General features: G+C 47.2%; 1 protein-coding gene across 1 annotated transcript in view; it reads left to right on the forward strand.

Annotated features, from left to right (window-relative positions):
• The window catches only part of CHUK (component of inhibitor of nuclear factor kappa B kinase complex), a 77,780-nt gene extending 66,589 nt beyond the window's left edge, over positions 1-11,191 (forward strand). Inside the window, exons 20-21 of the mRNA XM_065408526.1 lie at positions 7,890-7,989; positions 9,965-11,191. Coding sequence (XP_065264598.1) covers positions 7,890-7,989; positions 9,965-9,991 — 127 coding nt within the window. The 3' untranslated portion in view covers positions 9,992-11,191. The remainder of the gene's footprint in view (positions 1-7,889; positions 7,990-9,964) is intronic.
• Positions 11,192-20,679: the final 9,488 nt, after the last annotated feature.

Consider the following 20,679-nt stretch of genomic DNA (forward strand, 5'->3'; position numbering starts at 1 on the left):
CACTACCAATTTACGGTCCTCCCGTTTGGCCTGTCCGCTGCCTCATGGGTATTCATGAAATGTATCAAGTATCAGAGGGGTAGCCGTGTTAGTCTGGATCTGTAAAAAACAACAGAGTCCTGTGGCACCTTTAAGACTAACAGATGTATTGGAGCATAAGCTCCAATGTATGTCGGTGGTAGCAGCCTACCTCAGGCACCGGGGGGTCCAGATCTTCCCCTATCTGGACGCCTGGTTGATCAAGGGCCGCTCCCGGTCGCAGGTGCAGGATCACGTGGCGCTTCTTCTGTCCACGTGCACCACTTTGGGCTTGTTGGTAAACAACACCAAGTCCAAGTTAGTCCCGGTTCAATGCATAGAGTTTATCGGGGCGGTCCTGGATGCCTTGTCGGCCAAAGCCTCCCTCCCACCGGACAGGTTCGAGACCCTGAAGGGGCTCATTGACACGGTCACAAGGTTTCCGGTGACAACAGCCAGAGCATGCCTGCAGCTCTTGGGTCATCTGTCGGCGTGCACGTATGTGGTCCGTCATGCCAGACTCAGGATGAGGCCCCTCCAGCTCTAGCTGGTCTCGGAGTTCTCCCAGGCCAGGGACAGGATGGACAAAGTCCTCACGGTACCCGAACCAGTAATCACCTCCCCGAGAAACACGCTCCAAGGGGTCCCATTCAGGGGCAGGGCCCCGTTGCTGGAGCTGGTGTCTGACACTTCGGTCCTGGGATGGGAGGCCCATGTGGGGAACTTTTAGACCCAAGGTCTGTGGTCGGCTCGGGATCTGACCCTCCACATAAACGTCGAGCTCAGGGCGGTACAGCTGGTGTGCATGGCCTTCTGCTTGCACCTGGAGGGCTGGGTGGTCAGGGTCCTCACGGACAACACGGCCTCAATGTTCTACATCAACAGGCAAGGTGGGGCCCGATCCTCTGCCACAAAGCCCTCAAGCTGTGGGACTTCCGTATAGCCCACAGCATCTGCCTACAGGCCTTCCATCTCACAGGCGCCCGGGACGCATGGGCGGATCGCTTGAGCAGGGACTTCTCCTCTCAGCACGAGTGGTCTCTCCATCCAGAGCTGGTGCACAGACTTTTCCAAGTGTGGAGAACTTCGCAGGTGGACCTGTTTGCAACTCGGCAGAACAGTCGCTGTCCCCGGTTCTGCTCGGGGGGGGGGGGGCGGGCGCTGGGACGGGGCGCTACCTCCGATGCCTTCCTCCTGTCCTGGTCAAGCCAGTTTCTCTATGCCTTTTCCCCGTTCCCGCTGATTGGCAAGGTCCTGGAAAAGATAAAGATGGACAAGGCCCGGGTCCTTCTGATTGCCCTGGCATGGTCCAGACAGCATTGGTATGGGACCCTCACGGGCCTGGCGGTCGCGCCACCGTGGCCGTCCTGCCTGGACCTGCTCTCCCAGGACCAGGGCCGCCTCCTCCACCCCAACTTATCGGCACTCCACCTCACGGTGTGGCTGCTCAATGGTTAGGTAGGGAGGAAAGGACGTGCTCAGAAGGGGTTCAGCGCGTCCTCCTAGAAAGCAGGCGACCCTCCATGTGCTGAGCCTACTTGGCAAAATGGTCTCGGTTTTCCAGATGGGTGGACGAGCAGGGCGTTTCCCCGGTGGCCGCCCCGATCCAACTTATCCTGGACTACCTCCTTCACCATACAGCCCAGGGCCTGGCGCCCTCGTCAGTCAAGGTGCACCTGGCAGCCATATCGGCCTTCCATCTGCTGGTGCAGGGCCACAAGGTATTCTCCCATGCTATGCCTGGCCCATTCCTTAAGGGTTTGGATCGTCTCTTCCCACATGTTAGGCCCCCAGTCCCGCAGTGGGACCTAAACTTGGTGTTGGCCCGTCTCATGGGGCCCCCGTTTGAGCCGCTGGCCACGTGCTCCTGGTCACACCTCTCGTGGAAGGTCGCCTTTCTGATTGCGATCACGTTGGCTAGGCGGATCTCCAGAGCTCAGGGCCCTGACCTCCGAGCCCCCGTACACGGTGTTTCATAAGGATAAGGTCCAGCTCCACCCACACTCCTCATTCCTCCCGAAGGTGGTCTCCACCTATCACATGGGTCGGGACATTTTTCTGCCGGTCCTCTGCCCCAAGCCCCATGCGTCCAGTGAGGAGCGCCGCCTCCACACGCTGGATGTGAGACGGGCTCTGGCTTTCTACCTGGAGCGGACTAAGCCGTTCAGAAAGTCCTCGCAACTGTTCATTGCCTCGGTCGAGCACATGAAATGTCGGCCAATCTCCACTCAGCGGCTCTCCAACTGGATCACCTCGTGCATCCGTACCTGTTATGACCTGACCGTACCTGTTATGACCCTCCACCACCAATTGTGAAGGCGCACTTGACTCGGGAGCAGGCCTCGTTGGCTGCCTTTTTGGCCCACATCCCCATTCAGGCCATTTGTAGGGCTGTTCACATGTTCACCTCACACTATGCGATCGTCTCCCAGATGAGGGATGACGCCGGGTTCGGCAGAGCTGTCCTTTGTCCCGAGAATTTGTGAACTCCTACCCACCTCCAACAGATATAGCTTGGAATCACCTATTGTGGAATACACATGAACAATCACTCGAAGAAGAAAAGACAGTTACCTTTTCCGTAACTGTTGTTCAAGATGTGTTGCTCATGTCTATTCCACATCCTGCCCTCCTTCCCCTCTGTCAGAGTTGTCTGGCAAGAAGGAACTGAGGGTGGGGGGAGCGTGCAGCGCCCCTTATACCACGCCATGGAGGCGCCACTCCAGGGGTCGCTAGGGCGCTCCCCTAGGGGTACTGCTAGGGGGAAAACTTCCGTCACCGGTGCACATGGCGAGGACGCACACCTATTGTGGAATAGACATGAGCAACGGATCTCGAAGAACACCAGTTACGGAAAAGGTAACTGTCTTTTCCTTCACTATTTGTTCTCAAGACTTGCAGGCTACTGAGCTCAAACCAGCAGTTCTATAAATGCCCAGTTTATTGGTGTGATGTTAGCTATTCTCCAGTCATACGGTACTACCTCCCAGATAGATAGAATGATTAAAAATCCTTGCTACCAGACTAGCAATCTCATGTGCCAGTTCTTTCAATATTCTGGGATGGAATTATCCAGTCCCCTTGATTTGAGCGCATTAAGTTCTTTACATTTTTCTTCCACCTCAGATGTGATAATTTCCATTTCTGTACACTCATTTCCATCAGCCAAATTGCCTTCATGCCCATCCATGTTCTCTTTTTAATTGAAAACCGAGGCAAAGAGTTCATTTAGTTTTTGGGCCATACATATAATATCTTTAATCTCCTTCCCATCTGTGCTATATAGCAGCCCGACCTCATCCTTCCTTATTCTCTTTTTATTTATATAACTAAAAAAGTCATATGCAGTGTTGTTGTAGCCATGTTGGTCCCAGAATATTAGAGAGACAAAATGGGTGAGGTAATCTCTTTTATTGGACCAACTTCTGTTGGTGAGAGAGAGAGAGAGAGAGAGAGACAAGCTTTTGAGCTTACCTAAAGAAGAGCTCTTTGTATGTCTCTCTCACCAATAGAAGTTGGTCCAATAAAAGAGATTATCTCACCTTCCTTCTCTCTAAAAAATAATCGTATTTATTTTAATCTCCTTGACAAGAGCTAATTCACATTTATTCCCACATTTCCTAACCTCCAAGATGTCGCTTTCATTGCCTAAAGGTTCTCTGCTTACTACTAATAACCTTTTTGAGGTGGCTATTCATCCAGCTGGGTCTGGAATCTTTCCCTACAAGAAATTGCAAGCCGCCTCCATCTTTAAGTCTTTGAGCTCTTTAGCCCAGTTGATTTCTTTAACTAACTCCCTTAATTTTCCAAAGTTTTCTCTTTTGAAATGAAAAACCATAGTTGATGCCTGGTTTTGATTATCCTTCCATTTAATTTAAACGGAATCACTCTATCCAAGGTTCTGATCACTCGATCCAAGGTTATTTCCTATGACCAGCTCTTTTATGAAGTCCTCACTACTTATCAAAATCAAGTATAAAATTGCATCACCTCTTGTTAATTCAGTGACAAGTTGATAATGAAAACTGTCGTCTATCACATCCAAGAATAACTGGGCCATATCAGCATTAGCAACATTTATTTTTCAATCCCTATCCAGGAAGTTAGTCTCCCATTATGACACAATTCCCCAAAGTATTTATCTCTCTAATAATATGAGCTCTCTATCCATATCTGAGTCCAGCTCTGGAGATCTGTCGCATACCCCAACCTTATCCTAATAGAACCTCTTTTACAATCCTTCCCCAAAGTGATTTTGACTCAAACAGATTCAGTTTTGTCTATACTATCATATTGTATTTAACAGTTTACTGCATCTTTGATATAGAACTCTATCCCTCCACCTTTACCTTTATTGCTATCTTTCCTAAACACCACATATCCTTCAATGCCTGTATTCCAGTCATGAGCACTATTCCACCATGATTTCTTATCCCTATAATATCCAGTTTGGCCTCCTGCACCAGTAGTTCCAGTTCCTCCGTTTTATTGTCCTGACGCCTTGCATTCATTTTCAAGCATTTCAGTTGTTTCCCTCAAACCTCACCCAGCTTTCTAGCTGGATTAGGTATACTCCTTTCGCTGACTGTAACACCTGCCTGACTACTATTCCAATCAGTGTGTACTGTTTTTCTCCTTGTTGTCCATATTCTTCCCTTGTAGTGTTTCATTCTTCCTTGAGTGCTTGTCTATATGTGCTCCATATCTGGTGCCACATGCACTGGAGATCAGAATGCTTTAGTCAACCGTGTCCGTTGGCTGCAGCTGCTTCCTGAATAGCCTCAAGCTCCTCCCCTATGAGGTTATAAAAGGGGATGGAGTGACCAACTGACCCTCAGTTCCTTTCACCACATTTGGCTGTGAGATGACGCCAACTGACAGTGCCATCTCATCCACTCACACAATAGTTTATCTATAAATAGTTTAGTTAGTGATAGTTAGGGTGTATTGTAGTATTTGATGGGTTTTAATTTAATAGTGTTTTTTATGTGATTTGTTTTTTTCCAAGTAGGGAGATCTCCACGTGTCTGTTTAAAATTTTTGAGGTTTTAAATGTTTGTCATGTGGAACAGTTATGCACCTTAATAATGCTCACTCCAAGGCTATGTGTACACTACGAACTATGATCGATTCAAGTTACATGGGTGTACAGCTGCCAAAATTAGTATATCGCTCATGCGCATTCAAACTTGTCTGCTTGTGTCAGAGCTGCGTGTACTCACCAGCAGTGCTTGTGTCGATGCAAAGTGCAGTGCACCACAGGTAGGTATCCCACTGTGCCACACCCCACTGTCTGGCACAATGCCTTTTGGGAAATTTTTGCAATGTGTTGTCGGATAGAAACGACTTGACTAGAGATCTCTGGGAGCTGGGGGCTATTGTCTCTATTCTATAATGCCATCCATAGCCCATAATTTTCATACCACTTTTTAAAAAAATCCCACAAACCCATACAGCACTTCTTCATGTTTGCCAGTTGTGTATACAGCCTGGGTGAGTGAGATGTTAAGGAACATTTAAGGATTGCAAGTCCTTATCCGAAGAGCTGCTAGATCCAGAGAAAACTGTCTTAAAACTTTATCTGTTAGAGAAATCAGCGAGGCCTGCTTTAGACTGTAACATTACCCAGGGTACAATCTGGACAGTTGAACAGCTGTGTCCCCTTAACTCTCTAGCCTGGGGTGCCTTTTACGCTGTTTTGCTGTCAGAACAGCCAATTCTCGCCTGCTCATGCAGCTTTCAGCCTGCAGATTCACTCCCAGCTAAATAATGAAATACATACAGGGAAACACCCGCAAGCTCTCTAGGCCCATCCTGGTTCCCGCAGAAATGTGTGTATTGTACTGCTCAGTACCCTTCTGAACAGTACCAGCTCATAGGGAGTCCATCATTTCATCAAAGGAAAATGATACATGTACCAGCCTTGTTATCCCAAATGGAGTTTCCCACACTTCAATCCAAACACACTGGTTAAGATAAAACAATAAGTTTATTAACTACAGAAAGATAGATTTTAAGTGATGGCAAGTGATGATGCATAAACTTCAGGATTAGTTACAAAAGAAAATAAGAGTAAAACGCAAGCTAATACCTAATTTAATAAGCTAAGTGGGGCCCACCTGGTGGGGACTTCCATCCAAGACATCTTGGAGTACCTGCTACACCTTTAGAAATCAATCTTGGCTCCCAGTTCTCTGAGAGTGTACTTGGCAGCAATATCAGTGTTTCATCCCCCTATCCAAGGGAAATCAATTTGTTTCAGTGCCATGGTGATAAGATTTCTGAGAGGACTTCTCCACCTACATCTTCCGGTCCAAGAGCCGGTCCCTTTATGGGACCTGAACATGATTTTAACAGCTCTATTGGGGCCTCCATTTGAGTCTCTTGCATCCTGTCCACTGCCACCTCTGTCTCAGAAAACTGCGTTCTTGATAGCCATTACCTCTGCCAGGAGGGTGGGTGAGTTGCAGGCCCTGATGGTGGGGCCTCCTTACATGCAGTTCTCCAAGGACAAGGTAATGTTTCAACCACACCCAAACTTCTTATCCAAGGCAGACTCTGTTTCATTTGCACCAGGCTGTGTATTTGCCTGTATTTTTCCCCAAGCCGCATTCTTCCCTGGAGGAGTAACGCCTCCATACGTTAGACTGTGGTTCTTCGATATGTGATGCAGACATGTATTCTAGGCGGGGTGCGGTGCGCCCCACATGCCAGAGACTTTTGCCTAGCAGTACTCTTAGACGGGTAGTGCTCATGTCTCTGTACAAGACGTTACCATCTAGAGATGGTCTGCACAGAAACTTTGTTCCTTCATGCAATCCGCATACGATACGAACAGGCGAGGCAAGCATGAAACTGTTCAGTCCTGCTCAGATGAAAGGCTAGACAGATGTGTATTCCACAATGGACCCTCCATCCCCTCTGCATCAGAGTCTTCCCCTGGACGTTCGGTGCAAAGGAACTGAGGGGTGTTGCTTGTGAATCACCTACCTGGTGGAATATATACATCTGCATCTACTCGAAGAAGAAATAGTTACTTATAGTAACTGTGGTTCTTCGAGATGTGATGCAGACGTGTATTCCACAACTCACCCTCTGTTCCCTCTGCATCAGTGTCTTCAATGCCAAGGAACTGAGAGGGGTTGTGGTGATGCTGCCTCATATAGTCAAGAGAGGGGCTACGGATATAAGACATAAGTGCCACCCCTCTAAGAGTACTGATAGGCAAAGGTCTCTGGCCTGCAAGGTGCACACATGCCTACCTGGAATACACATCTGCATCACATCTTGAAGAACCACAATTACAGTAAGCAACCATTTCTACATCATGCAGTATTAATGACCAGAGGGTCACCAGTTTTTACAAGATGCTTTTTGGATAAATATTATGACAGCACTGTTAAGATGCAGTGAGTTTGGCAGGCCCTGTAACCATTGTATTTACTGAACAGTGAGTCTTTTGCCATTTGCCATCGAGGGGCTCTTAAGGTCATACTTGGTTACTCAGAATTTTAGAAATTGGCTGCTTCAGATTAGATCCCAGGTAATTCATGGCATTTCTGTTCATCTTTGAGGTCTCCAGTATTATGGAGCTCTCTGGAACTCTGCCCTGTCCTGAGTGAAGTGCAGGACATTATTGTTCAGTGAACCATTCCTAACTTAATCTTTGCCCTGTGGATGGTGGCTGGAAGCCCTCTATGTCACGCCCTTGGCATCAGCAGAGTGGCATGCCAAATACAGTTGCAGAGTAACTTTTAGAATTGCAGATAAATTGCTGTAAATTTATCTCCTCCTCTCCCTGTTCTGCTCCTTCCGGAGGAGTGGGTCAGTCATAGTTTAAACCTGCCCCCTTATGCCTTTTTTTTTTATAGGGAAGTTTTTGCCCGTGTGATAGAAGAGAATCTGAACTATCTGGACCGCTTTAGCAATATCATTCAAGAGGCGAAACAGGAGCAGAACAGCAGCATGATGGTAAGTCTGTTTCTATGATTCAAAGGCTTGATTTTCAAAGTTTCATTGGCTTCAGTTGGAAGCGTTTGCTTACTGAGGACTTCTTAAAATATATCTCCGGTCCTTTGTGACAAGTCAGGCTATTGCTGTCAAATATGCGTGCAGTGTCCTGGTGAGTTGCTCACAAAGGATAGCAGGAGCACTGACAAAACCATCAGCTAAGGAATCCTATTCCTGGTTCTGGAAATGTGCAAGGTAGATGGGCTATTCAAGCAGGGATGTGGTAAGCAGGGGACAATGGTGGGAGAATTATCTCTCAGGATCTTGTTATAGAATAGAAAGAACTGCCTGCAGTAAACCTTTTCTCCTGTTCCTGAGCCCTGTCCACCCTTTGACTTGACAAAAGCAGGAGGGGCAGTAGGAATGGACTTAAGGTTCAGAGGGAGTGGAGAGTAGGAGGAACAAGTGGTGTGACTGGACAAGTATGATGTCAATCTGGGACATTGTGTCTGAGCAGAAGGATATTTCACCGTTCTCTAAATAATGAAAAACTGGAATTCATAAGTCATTGGGCTAGACAGAAACTATGGGCCAGCTAGTTCTTCTCCTCCTGTCCTTCCCCTTGAGCAGGCAAGGCCCTTACCTGTTTGAACCCATCTCTAATGGATGAAATGAAGCTGTTCCCATGAGCACTCAGTATGATGTCCAGACTAATGATGATGATCTCCTGTGTCAGATGCCACTCTCTCTCCTGGCAGCTTGTTCTGTTGCAAGCTGCTTATGCAGTTACATTTATCTAAATGTCCCTGCTGTGACCTTGGGATTAAGATTTCACTTATCTCCTCCCATTGTGATGTTAAGCTACTCTCCTAGCTGGAATGTCAGATGTTCCCCTCAATACATGGTTCCCTGAGGATGATTTCCTATGAAGCCATGCTAAAACCTACATATACAACATGCTTCCACTCCTCACCAGCCACTTGAGAACATGTTAAGAGGATCACTGCTCTGACCCCTGTAACCTTTGTGGCAGTTGTGTAAGAGACCAGTAAAGAATTTTCCCAACGCAGGAGCAGCACATGAGCAGCACAATCTGCCCTTTGCGGACACCACAAACCCTAGAGTAGGATGGGGTAGAGAGGTAGAGTAGCCAAAGTGAGCACTGGATTCTTGAACAGCTATGGGCAGCCCTGGGGAGGTTACCGTAAGTTAGAGCAGCTCCCAGGGCAGAGCCCAGTTGCCCAGAATGGGGAGGGTGAAATGTTATTTAAAGCCTCCTTAGCCTCCTCTCCTAGGCTGCACTTTTCATGGGCACAGCACAGAATCTAACCTTTAGGGTTTAATGTTTGGTTTTGATGACCCTGTGTTGCTTACTACTTCTCACCTTATTTTCTGCTAATTTACAAACCAGCTGCTTATGAATAGCTCTGACACTTTATCAGGTATTGCTGCTGAGACCTCCACCAAGGTCCAATTAGTGCCAGCTAATGTGGTAGGTTTGTGACACTAGGGACTGAGCTGACACCATTTACTCATGTCATGTGGTTACCCAATAGCCTTCAGACAGTAAGGACTTCTGGTCCCTGCAGATCTGTGTCAGATGAAACCAGTAGCTTCGAGGTCAAAGGTTAACTGTCTGCCAGTATACTGAGTTTCAGTAGCTCACAGTCCGTGGCACCAAAAATTCCTCATTTCTGGTTTTCTCAACAGTTCCTCCCCAATGCTGAGAGTAGATTCAGGGTGACTTCTTTTCAGGCTCTTGATCCAGAAAGTAGTTGCTGTTTGTGAACTGTCAGAAGCCTTTGAAATACCTTGATTAGCTGAGTTTGTTACCAGCAGGGCTTGGGTAGTTAAAACACTGCCCACTTCAATCTTATAATTCCAAGACTGCCATCAGTGAGTGGTTTTGGAGAATGCAGGCTCCCAGGCAGGTGGCCGTTGATTTGAAAATTGATAAACTGACTGAACTCTAGTTGCTCTTTTGCTTCTTTTTTAGAGTCTTGATTGGAGTTGGCTGAAATAATTAAGGAAGACAAGCGGGCATTGTTGCCATCCCCAATATGTCCATATGCTCAAGGTTGGCTGACAGTCTGCGATGAGATGAAACAGCCCAGTATCAATGTTTTGGAGTTGATTCCACACACTGCTGATTCAGGACTGAATAATCTTCTCTCCCACTGCATCTGGATGACAGTTAGTTCTGCAAGAGGCATTTTGTAGATGTTAGCGGACTTGATTATAAAGTACATGGGCAGCAACAGAGACCCTGCCTTGTATGTTTTGCTGCTAGAGGCAAAAGTTTTCCAACCTGCTGCCTCATGTCAGGGCTTTTAAATCCATATTGAGCTACCTAAAGAAGTAGCCTGATTTTCAGAGATGCTGAGTGATCCTGGCTCCCACTACATCTCTGAGCACTGCAGATGCTCAGCACATTTGAAAATTATACCCTTTATACTTAGAAGCTTTTTAGGCACCTGGGTTGGTTTGAAAATGTTTGCGATGGCCAATCTTTCTAGCAGTATGACCTGTCCATGCAGTCAGTGCCTGGCAGGCACTGCTAGGGGAGGCAGCTGTTGCTCTGACTGATGAGCTGAGATTAGGGCACTATTTGAGATGTTCTGTCTATGGAGAAACTCTCCCGGAAGGAGATACTCTGCCTCAGCATTTGGCGTTAATTTGTTTGGTGCTAGAGCAGCTGTGAGCTCTAGGGGAAACAGAGCGGGCAGATACCAGGGAGGTGTTCTCCTCATTTCTTCTGAGTAGGAAGAAGGCAGGGAGTATCTTCTAGGTGGGGACAGATCTCTGCCTTAAGAGGACAAGATGCACAGTACAGGCTACAGCAGTATCTGCAGTGTCCTGCTGGGGTGCTGGGCTACTTCACCCTCTTCTCCTGAGGCAGGCATCTCACATTCAAAATCCCTGTAACATTTTGTATCCTGCTGCAAAATGACATATTACTTATGTTATCTTGCACCCCAACCTCCCAAAATCCCAACCATCTGAGCCTTGGTCTGGGGAATGCAATTTCTGATGGATGAAAGAAAAACACTACAGCCATGGCTTTCCACCTGTGCTGTGCATTCTTGTCCACTGAGAAGCAGTTTTGACAGATGTTTCTTATTGATCAGGAAATACTCCCCAATTCCAGACAGACAGAATTTTATATCCACTGGCTACTTAAAATATTTAAGAATTGTATTTGTTAATTTGTGATAAATATTATATTATGTAGAACCTCTTTGTGATTCTTATTCTGTTCCAGATTTGCGTCATTTTAAAGATGCTACCTTCAAATGGTCTGACTTGCCAATGTTCTGTTTGGGCAGGATGCAAGAGGGGAAAGGTAACAGGCTACCTGGACTTCAGTTTATGGGCAAGATTTTCAAAAATGGCTAGTGATTTTGGATGCGCAACCCAACCTCTTTAACAGAGGGCAGGTGCTCAGCACTTCCTGAAAATCACACCCTTTTATGATGTCTTAAGTTGGGCACTCGAAAGCATCAGCTGTTTTTGTAAATCTTGATCCATGCTTGTCTCTCTCCATTACTCTCCACATAAGGCTGAATTACTCTAAAACCAAAACATTTCAAAACCAGGTAGCTATGAAGCAACAAGTTCACATCACTTACCAAATCCAAGTACTGAATAGCAAGAAATAAAAAGTGAAGGAAATTGTAAATTTCATATCACCCACAAAATAACCAGTAATACACTAAGTGGGCCTCTGTTCCCTTGCCTCCTTGTGCAGTCATTTACATCTGTGCAAAGTGGGTGTACATTTTACATGCACTTTGCACCAGTACGAGTGACCAAGGATACAAGGCAATGGAGAATTGAGCCCACTAATAAATGAAGTATAAAAAGGCATATTTCATCCCAAACCAGCAAACTGAATTCTGATCAGTGGGATTAAAATATATTTTTCTTCAAGCACTTGTCTAAATATCTTCTGTGTCTATACCTCTTCATGCGCGAGATGAAGATCTCTGATCCAGAGATCAGAACATTTTTGCCAGCAGTGTTCATTGGTTTCATCCGTTCCCAGGGTAGCCTCAAGCCTCTACCCCACTTAGACGTTATACAAGGGGATGGCATGACCAAAGGACCCTCAGTTCATTTCACCACTTCTGGCTGTTAGACAGAGCCAGCTGGCAGTGTTTCATCTTGTCCACTCACACATTACTTTATCTGTAAATAGTTTAGTTAGTAGTAGGTAGGATATATTGTAGTTTATTTGGTAGGTTTTTAGTTTAATAGTGTGTTTTGGTTTTGCTTTTTTCCCAGTAGGGAACCTTTCTCGTGTCTTCTCAGAATTTCCCAGGTTTTAAATATATGTGTCATTTGGGACTCTTAAGCCTCTTAATAACACTCATTCTAAGGCCTGGTCTACACTATGACTTTAATTCGGATTTAGCAGCGTTAAATCGAATTAACCCTGCACCCGTCCACACAACGAAGCCATTTATTTCGAAATAAAGGGCTCTTAAAATCGATTTCTGTACTCCATCCCGACGAGCGGAGTAGCGCCAAAATCGATTTTGTCATTTCGAATTAGGGTTAGTGTGGCCGCAATTCGATGGTATTGGCCTCCGGGAGCTATCCCACAGTGCACCATTGTGACTGCTCTGGACAGCAATCTGAACTCGGATGCACTGGCCAGGTAGACAGGAAAAGCCCTGCGAACATTTGAATTTCATTTCCTGTTTGCCCAGCGTGGAGAGCACAGGTGACCATGCAGGCCAATAATCGAAAAAGAGCACCAGCATGGACCGTACGGGAGGTACTGGATCTGATTGCTATATGGGGAGAGGATTCAGTGCTAGCAGAACTTCGTTCAAAAAGACGAAATGCCAAAACTTTTGAAAAAATCTCCAAGGGCATGATGGAGAGAGGCCACAATAGGGACTCAAATCAGTGCCGCGTGAAAGTCAAGGAGCTCAGACAAGCCTATCAAAAAACAAAGGAGGCAAACGGTCGCTCCGGGTCAGAGCCGCGGACATGCCGCTTCTACGCCGAGCTGCATGCAGTTCTAGGGGGGGCCGCCACCACTACCCCACCTCCGACCGTGGATTCCGAGGCAGAGATAATCTCATCAGCTACACCTGAGGATTCTGCGGACGGGGAAGAGGAGGAGGAGGAGGACGAGCTTGCAGAGAGCACCCAGCACTCCGTTCTCCCCAACAGCCAGGATCTTTTTCTCAGCCTGACTGAAGTACCCTCCCAACCCAGTATCCAAGACCACGACCCCATGGAAGGGACCTCAGGTGAGTTTACCTTTTAAAATATAAAACTTGTTTTAAAAGCAAGGGTTTTTAATGATTACTTTGCCCTGAGGACTTGGGATGCATTCGCAGCCAGTACAGCTACTGGAAAAGTCTGTTAACGTGTCTGGGGATGGAGCGGAAATCCTCCAGGGACATCTCCATAAAGCTCTCCTGGAGGTACTCCAAAAGCCTTGCCACAAGGTTTCTGGGCAGTGCAGCCTTATTCCGTCCTCCATGGTAGGACACTTGACCGCGCCATGCTTGCAGCAAGTAATCTGGTATCATTGCATGACAAAGCCTGGCAGCGTACGGTCCCAGTGTTTGCTGGCATTCAAGCAACATCCGTTCTTTATCTTGCTGTGTAATCCTCAGGAGAGTGATATCGCTCATGGTAACCTGGTTGAAATACGGGAATTTAATTAAGGGGACAGAGGTGGCCGTTCCTACTGGGCTGTTTGCCTGTGGCTGAAAAGAAATCCTTCCCTGCAGTTAGGCAAGCGTGGGGGGGGGGAAATTGGCCCAGAGCTTTTCATGTTTGGCTAGCAGGGATCTTCCCTGATACCAGCCACGCGGTGGGGGGAGGGGTAAAGCGATCATCCCAGAGAATTCATGGCGGGGTGGGGGGTGTTAGTTTGGTTCCTGTAGGGATCTTCCCTGATACCAGCCACGCGGTGGGGGGAGGGATAAAGCGATCATCCAGAGAATTGGATGGGGGGGGGGTTAGTTTTTCTGCTGCTGAAGGTTAACAGGAAAACCGCAGCACTCAACGGGCTTTGCTTGGTATGTGGGAAAGGAGGGCGCAGAAGCCGAAAGACAATGGCTTACCATGGCCGCATGCAAGCCGAATTCTGTTGCCCGGACCTGCGTCTGTGATCTCTAGCAGCAAAGCCACAGGCACTCAATATTAAGAGGCAAAATGCGACCTTGCACAGAAATCACATGTGCTATGTAATGTGAATAGTGTTGGTTACCGTGAAAGAGTATAAGCATTGTTCTGCAAAATGTATCTTTTAAAAAAATTCTCTCCTTTTTTCCCCTCCCTCCAGCAGCTGCAAATTCTTCAAACCTCCCTCCTCCGTCCCGAAGGCTATCACAGATAAGGCGTCGGAAAAAGAAGACGCGAGACTATATGTTCGCAGAAATCATGGAATCCACCCGCAGTGACAGAGCTCATCTGAATGAGTGGAAGGACACGGTTTCGAAGTATAGGAAAGAAGCCAGTGAACGTGAGGACAGGAGGGACCAAGGTGAGGACAGGAGGGACCAACGTGAGGAGAGGAGGGACGCTCGAGATGAGAGGTGGCGGCAGGAAGATCAGAGGAGGCAGGATGCAACGCTGGGGCCGCTGCGTGAGCAAACAGACATGCTCCGGCGTCTGGTGGAGCTTCAGGAATGGCAGCAGGATAACAGAGTGCCGCTACAGCCCCTGTATAACCCCCCTCCCCCCTCACCATGTTCCATAGCCTCCTCACCCAGACGTGTAAGAACGCGGGGGAGGGCGGCTCCGTACACCTTCCCATTCCACCCCAGTGGACAGCCCAAGCAAAAGGCTGTCACTTTTTTAACCTTTTTTTAGTGGCCTTTTCCTTCCCGCCGATCCTCCTCCCAAACCCCACCCGGGTTCCCTCCCTCTTTTTATAATCTATTAATAAAGAATAAATGATTTTTAAACGATAGTGACTTTATTTGGTTTGAAAGCAAGCTGGGGGAAGGGGGAGGGTGGGTTCCTTACAGAGAATGAGTCAATAAAGGGGGCGGGTTTTCATGAAGGAGAAACAAACAGATATTTCACACTGTAGCCTGGCCAGTCATGAAACTGGTTTTCAAAGCTTCTCTGATGCACAGCACTTCCTGGTGTGCTCTTCTAATCGCCCTGGTGTCTGGCTGCGCGTAATCAGCAGCCAGGCGATTTGCCTCAGCCTCCCACCCCGCCATAAAGGTCTCCCCCTTACTTTCACAGAGATTGTGGAGCACACAGCAAGCAGAAATAACCATGGGGAGATTGGTTTGGCTGAGGTCTGAGCGAGTCAGTAACGATCGCCAGCGACCTTTTAAACGGCCAAATGCACATTCTACCACCATTCTGCACTTGCTCAGCCTGTAGTTGAACAGCTCCAGACTCCTGTCCAGGCTGCCTGTGTATGGCTTCATGAGCCATGGCATTAAGGGGTAGGCTGGGTCCCCAAGAATAACTATTGGCATTTCAATATCCCCAACGGTCATTTTCTGGTCCGGGAAGTAAGTCCCTTGCTGCAGCCCTTTAAACAGAGTAGTGTTCCTGAAGATGCGAGCGTCATGAACCCTTCCCGGCCATCCCACGTTGATGTTGGTGAAACGTCCCTTGTGATCCACCAGTGCTTGCAGCACCATTGAAAAGAACCCCTTGCGGTTTATGTACTGGCTACCCTGGTGCTCCGGTGCCAAGATAGGGATATGGGTTCCATCTATCGCCCCACCACAGTTAGGGAATCCCATTGCAGCAAAGCCATCCACTATGACCTGCACATTTCCCAGAGTCACTACCTTTCGTAGCAGCACCTGAGTGATTGCTTTGGCTACTTGCATCACAGCAGCCCCCACAGTAGATTTGCCCACTCCAAATTGATTCCCAACTGACCGGTAGCTGTCTGGCGTTGCAAGCTTCCACAGGGCTATCGCCACTCGCTTCTCAACTGTGAGGGCTGCTCTCATCTTGGTATTCTGGCGTTTCAGGGCAGGGGACAGCAAGTCACAAAGTTCCATGAAAGTGCCCTTACGCATGCGAAAGTTCCGCAGCCACTGGGAATCATCCCACACCTGCAACACTATGCGGTCCCACCAGTCTGTGCTTGTTTCCCTTGCCCAGAATCGGCGTTCCATGGATAGAACCTGCCCCATTAACAACATGATCTCCAAAGCACCGGGGCCCGCGGTTTGAGAGAATTCTGTGTCCATGTCCATGTCCTCATCATGCTTGTCGCTGCGCTGCCGCCACCGCCGCCTCCTCGCCTCGTTTTTTTGGTCCTGGCTCAGCATAAACTCCACGAGAACGCACGAGGTGTTTACAATGTTCATGACTGCTGTCTTGAGCTGAGCGGGCTCCATGCTTGCCGTGGTATGGAGTCTGCAGTGTTCACCCAGGAAAAAAGGCGCGAAATGGTTGTCTGCCGTCCGTTGCTTTCATGCAGGGAGGGAAGGAGGGAGGGGTGAGGCTGTACCCAGAACCACCTGCGACAATGTTTTTTGTCCCATCAGGCACTGGGATCTCAACCCAGAATTCCAATGGGCGGGGGAGACTGCAGGAACTATGGGATAGCTATGGGATAGCTACCCACAGTGCAACGCTCCAGAAATCGACGCTAGCCCCGGTACATGGACGCACACCGCCGAATTAATGTGCTTAGTGTGGCCGCATACATTCGACTTTATACAATCTGTTTCCCAAATTCGAATTATATAAATTCGGATTAATCCCGTAGTGTAGACATACCCTAATTGTCTTTACTCCCTGGATGAGGGAGATGTTATGGAAAAATTTAAGGGTTGTAAGTCCTTATCCAAAAAGCTGCTAGATCCAGAGAAAATAGGCTTAAAACTTTATTTGTTAGAGAAATCAGTGAAGCTTGGCTCAGACCCTAAAGGGAGGACAGGACAATTATCAGCTAAAAGTGTCTCTGCTGTGGCTTCAGGGGGCTTGGTTACCTCAGCTAATGCTCAGGAAGACAGCAGTGAACACAGTTCCCAGAAGGACTTTAGGGGTCAGTCCCCTATTAAAACTGCTGAAAAAGGAAGCGGGAGAAGGTCCCCCAATTCTTGTTCTTCAAAGAGATCTGCTCTGAAAATGAACTCTAGTCTTTCCAGGTCTCATGAAGAGCGTGCCCCAAAGATCTTGAAGGTGCTGGTGTCAGATTCTCAGGCAGTGAGAAAAGGGCTTTCCTCAGCAGCGACAGTGCTCTCCTTGGCTCCTCCTCTTTTGTCTCCGGCGCGGTTAGCTCCAAGACCGGAGTCCTTTGGGCTGGCTTATTCAGTGCAGTACTTTCGGGTGCTGAGGTTGCAGACACTGGAGTCCATGGCGCTGAAAGTTTCAGTGTTGGTATTTCAGAAGCCGTTGCCCTTGGAACCAACTGTATCTCAGATCTTGGTACCAGTTCTGCTCTTGGCACAGCAGAAAGGAGTGGCTGACGTTTACAGCACCAAGGGAGCCACTTCAGGAACTTTGGCCATGGAGCCTGGGATTCCTGTAGGATCAGCCCCTCCACAGGGAGATGAAGCAGCACTGTCTGTCTTCCTTTTCTGACAGGGAGGATGCCTCACCTTCATACCAAGGTTGCCATGCTATGATCCCTATATATTGGGGAGGCAGACGAGGGTTAAAGGCAAACAAAAGCAGGTTAAGCCAATTGCTTACCTGGTATCCAGCCTTCTGGCCATGTTCTTTAGATCCATATGGTCAAAGCTCTTGGCCTTATACGCCCCCTTGTAACTATCCACACTCCGCCAGATACTTTTTGGCATCTTCTTGCAGAAACAGATCTTCTTCGCCTCAGGAACCATCTGTGCTTCAGCATCAGCAACTACTTCAGCAGGGCCCCTGCTTCCTCCCCACCTTTGTTTCTCATTGAGGACATTGCTCCGCGTCAGACTGTTGATGTTATTTCAGTACATACATTGAATGATGCAGCTTTACTAGCTCAGACTTCACCTCCTGATGATTACAAATTGTACCAGGAATTATTCAGTGAATGGCAAAGGTACCTGAAATCCCAATTCAGACTGTCCCAGATAAGGGACATAAATTGTTGGACATTTCAAATACGTCCCTACCTGAGACTCCTTTTGCTCATAAACAAGGGCATTTTAGTACCAGTGCAGTTACTGTGGCAGACCCCAGCAACTTCTAAAAGGTCCAAAAAAGGTAGCAGGTCCTTTTTGTTGGGTTTGACTATTTCTACTGCCATCTTGATCTAGGGTCTCTGGACCAATCAGAACCCTTTAAAAGTATCCTTAAGAATGAAGAACCAAAGAAGTTGGATCTCCTGGACATGAAAAGTTATTCGTTCTCAAGCGTACAACTTCGCTTAGCAAATTATCAGGCTCTTCTTTCTCACTGACTATTTTCATGGGATAAGACTGAGGAGTTTCTGGATAAATGTTCACCGTACTTTAGAAAGGACTTTAAATCTCTCATCTCAATTCAGTTAATGGCTAAGCCCTCTGTAAAAGTTACAGTTGGTGCTGCTGATACAGCATCAAGTTCTTTGAGTGCTTGTGTCTCTATGGGTACATAGTGACTCCATGCACTTGAGACTGGAAGATTATTGCAAGAAGTGTCCATTGGTCCACTTCTGCACTTTTCCACTCCTTGTGCCCCAGACGAGGGGTATAAGGGGTGGTGTGGACCGTCCACCTCTCCATTTCCTTTCTACCGCTGTGTGGTCTGAGACAAAACCCTCCAGTGTCCATGAAGCTGATCATTCGACTTCATTTCTGTAAGTATTATAAAAAATAAAATTTTGTTAATAGCAGTTTAGAGTTAGTTTAGTTAGGTAGATTTTGGTGACTCCCCTGTCTGGGGCTGCCGCCGTCCTGGTAAAGGATTCAGATTATGCCCAGGATTCCAGGCTTCAAGAACGGCTTCTCCTGCCCCTGATCCTTCCTGGTCAGCGATGACCATCAGAGATGTCCGTACTTCTTTGGAGAAGCTCATATCTCTGCTAAGTGAAATATCTGCCATTCCTTTCCCAGTTGAGCCCAGTAAGCTCAGAAATTCAGACTTAGGAAACATCTCATGGAATATGCTGTGAGGCCCCAGCCTAATCTGCCAATGTACATGGGGGGGGGGGTCTGCCTGGCCCAGAAGCATTGAGGAACATACCACCCAGCTCCATTATCTCTGAGACAGGGGTGAGCAAAGATAGAGCTAAGGAATCCTTTCCCCAAGCTCACCATGAGGGTAGAAAGTCTCTCAAAAGCCTAAAGAGAAATCCTTCTCCAGAACAACCTCCTAAGATGAGGGCTGTTTCCCCAGCACCTTCACGAACAAGTGACTCTTCGTGCCTGGTTCCAAGAGGCTTAAGAGCACATACGAGTTATGATACCATCCCACTGGCTCCAAATAGCATAAGTACCTGCATGTTGGCACTGTTGATACCAAGCAAAGAGAGGCATGAGCCAAGGCTCGGATAACCATCGGTACTGGCAAAGGACGCTCAAGAACCCCATGTGCCACTGGTACCAATGTGAGCGCATAAGGTAACACCAGCTCCCCAGGGAGAAGACTCTGCAATCCCCTGATGACCGCTTCACTCCAGGGGATATCTTTGTTGTTCTGGACCCAGGATCTCCCCTTGGAGATTCTTACACTGGCAGTCCACAAACACTACTCCTTACTGGACTCATGGATCATCCTTTCAAACCTTTGGGTTCTTGTTCCCTGTTGTTTTCATGGACAAATATAGCTTTCCTTGTGGCTATTACGTCAGCATGTAAGGTGAGTGAGTTGTAAGCATCTTTGACAGGGCTGCCATATATGATTTTCTACAAAGACAAGGTTATTCTCAGACTACACCCTAAATTTTTTCTTAAAATGCTGTCTGATTTTTCATGTAAATAAATCTGTACGTTTACCAGTGTTCCTTCTGAAACCACACTCAACCAAGGGTGAAGCTGAACTACACATATTAGATGTCATATGTGCCTTGTCCTTTTATTTCACTAAAAAATCTTCTCCAGTAGGAATAGAGAGGTTATTTTACCCGTGTATTTGGTACTGGTGCGACTGCTGCAGGAAAACTCTCCCCACTTCTGGTGTTCACCGTTCAAGAAGGATATTAATAAATTGGAGAGGTTTCAGAGAAGAGCCATGAGAATTAATAAAGGATTAGAAAATGTGCCTGATAAGTTAATACCTACATGGGGAACATTTAATAATGGGCTCTCCAGTCTAGCAGTGAGAAGTGTAACATGACCCAATGGCTGTAAGCTGAAGCTAGTTAAACTTAGACTGAAAATAAGGCGTAAATTTTTAACAGTGAGAGAAATTAACCATTGGAGCAACTTATCGGTGGCATGGTGAATTCTCCATCATTGACAATTTTTAAATCAAGATTGGATATTTTTCTAAAAGATTTGCTCCAGGAATTATTTTGGAGGAAGTTCTCTGGCCTCTGTTAGACAGGACCACAATGGTCCCTTCTGGCTTTGGAATCTATGAATTTAGGTCATCCCCTTGGCTGTTTGCTTCTGTTGCTGAAAGATCTAAGGTTCAGGCAATTTCAACCCAGAGAATTTCTAGATGGATGTCAGGTTGTATAAAGTTATGTTATGAGATGGCCAATTTACAGCTGCCTGGGAACATTAGGGCACATTCAACCAGGGCCCAGGCAGCCTCTGCAGCCTCATTTAGAGGTATTTGATAATTGTAGGGATGCTACATGGAGTAATGTACGTTCACAAAACATTATTGTGG

This window comes from Emys orbicularis, chromosome 7, assembly GCF_028017835.1.
Source record: "Emys orbicularis isolate rEmyOrb1 chromosome 7, rEmyOrb1.hap1, whole genome shotgun sequence".
Classification (NCBI taxonomy): domain Eukaryota; kingdom Metazoa; phylum Chordata; order Testudines; family Emydidae; genus Emys; species Emys orbicularis.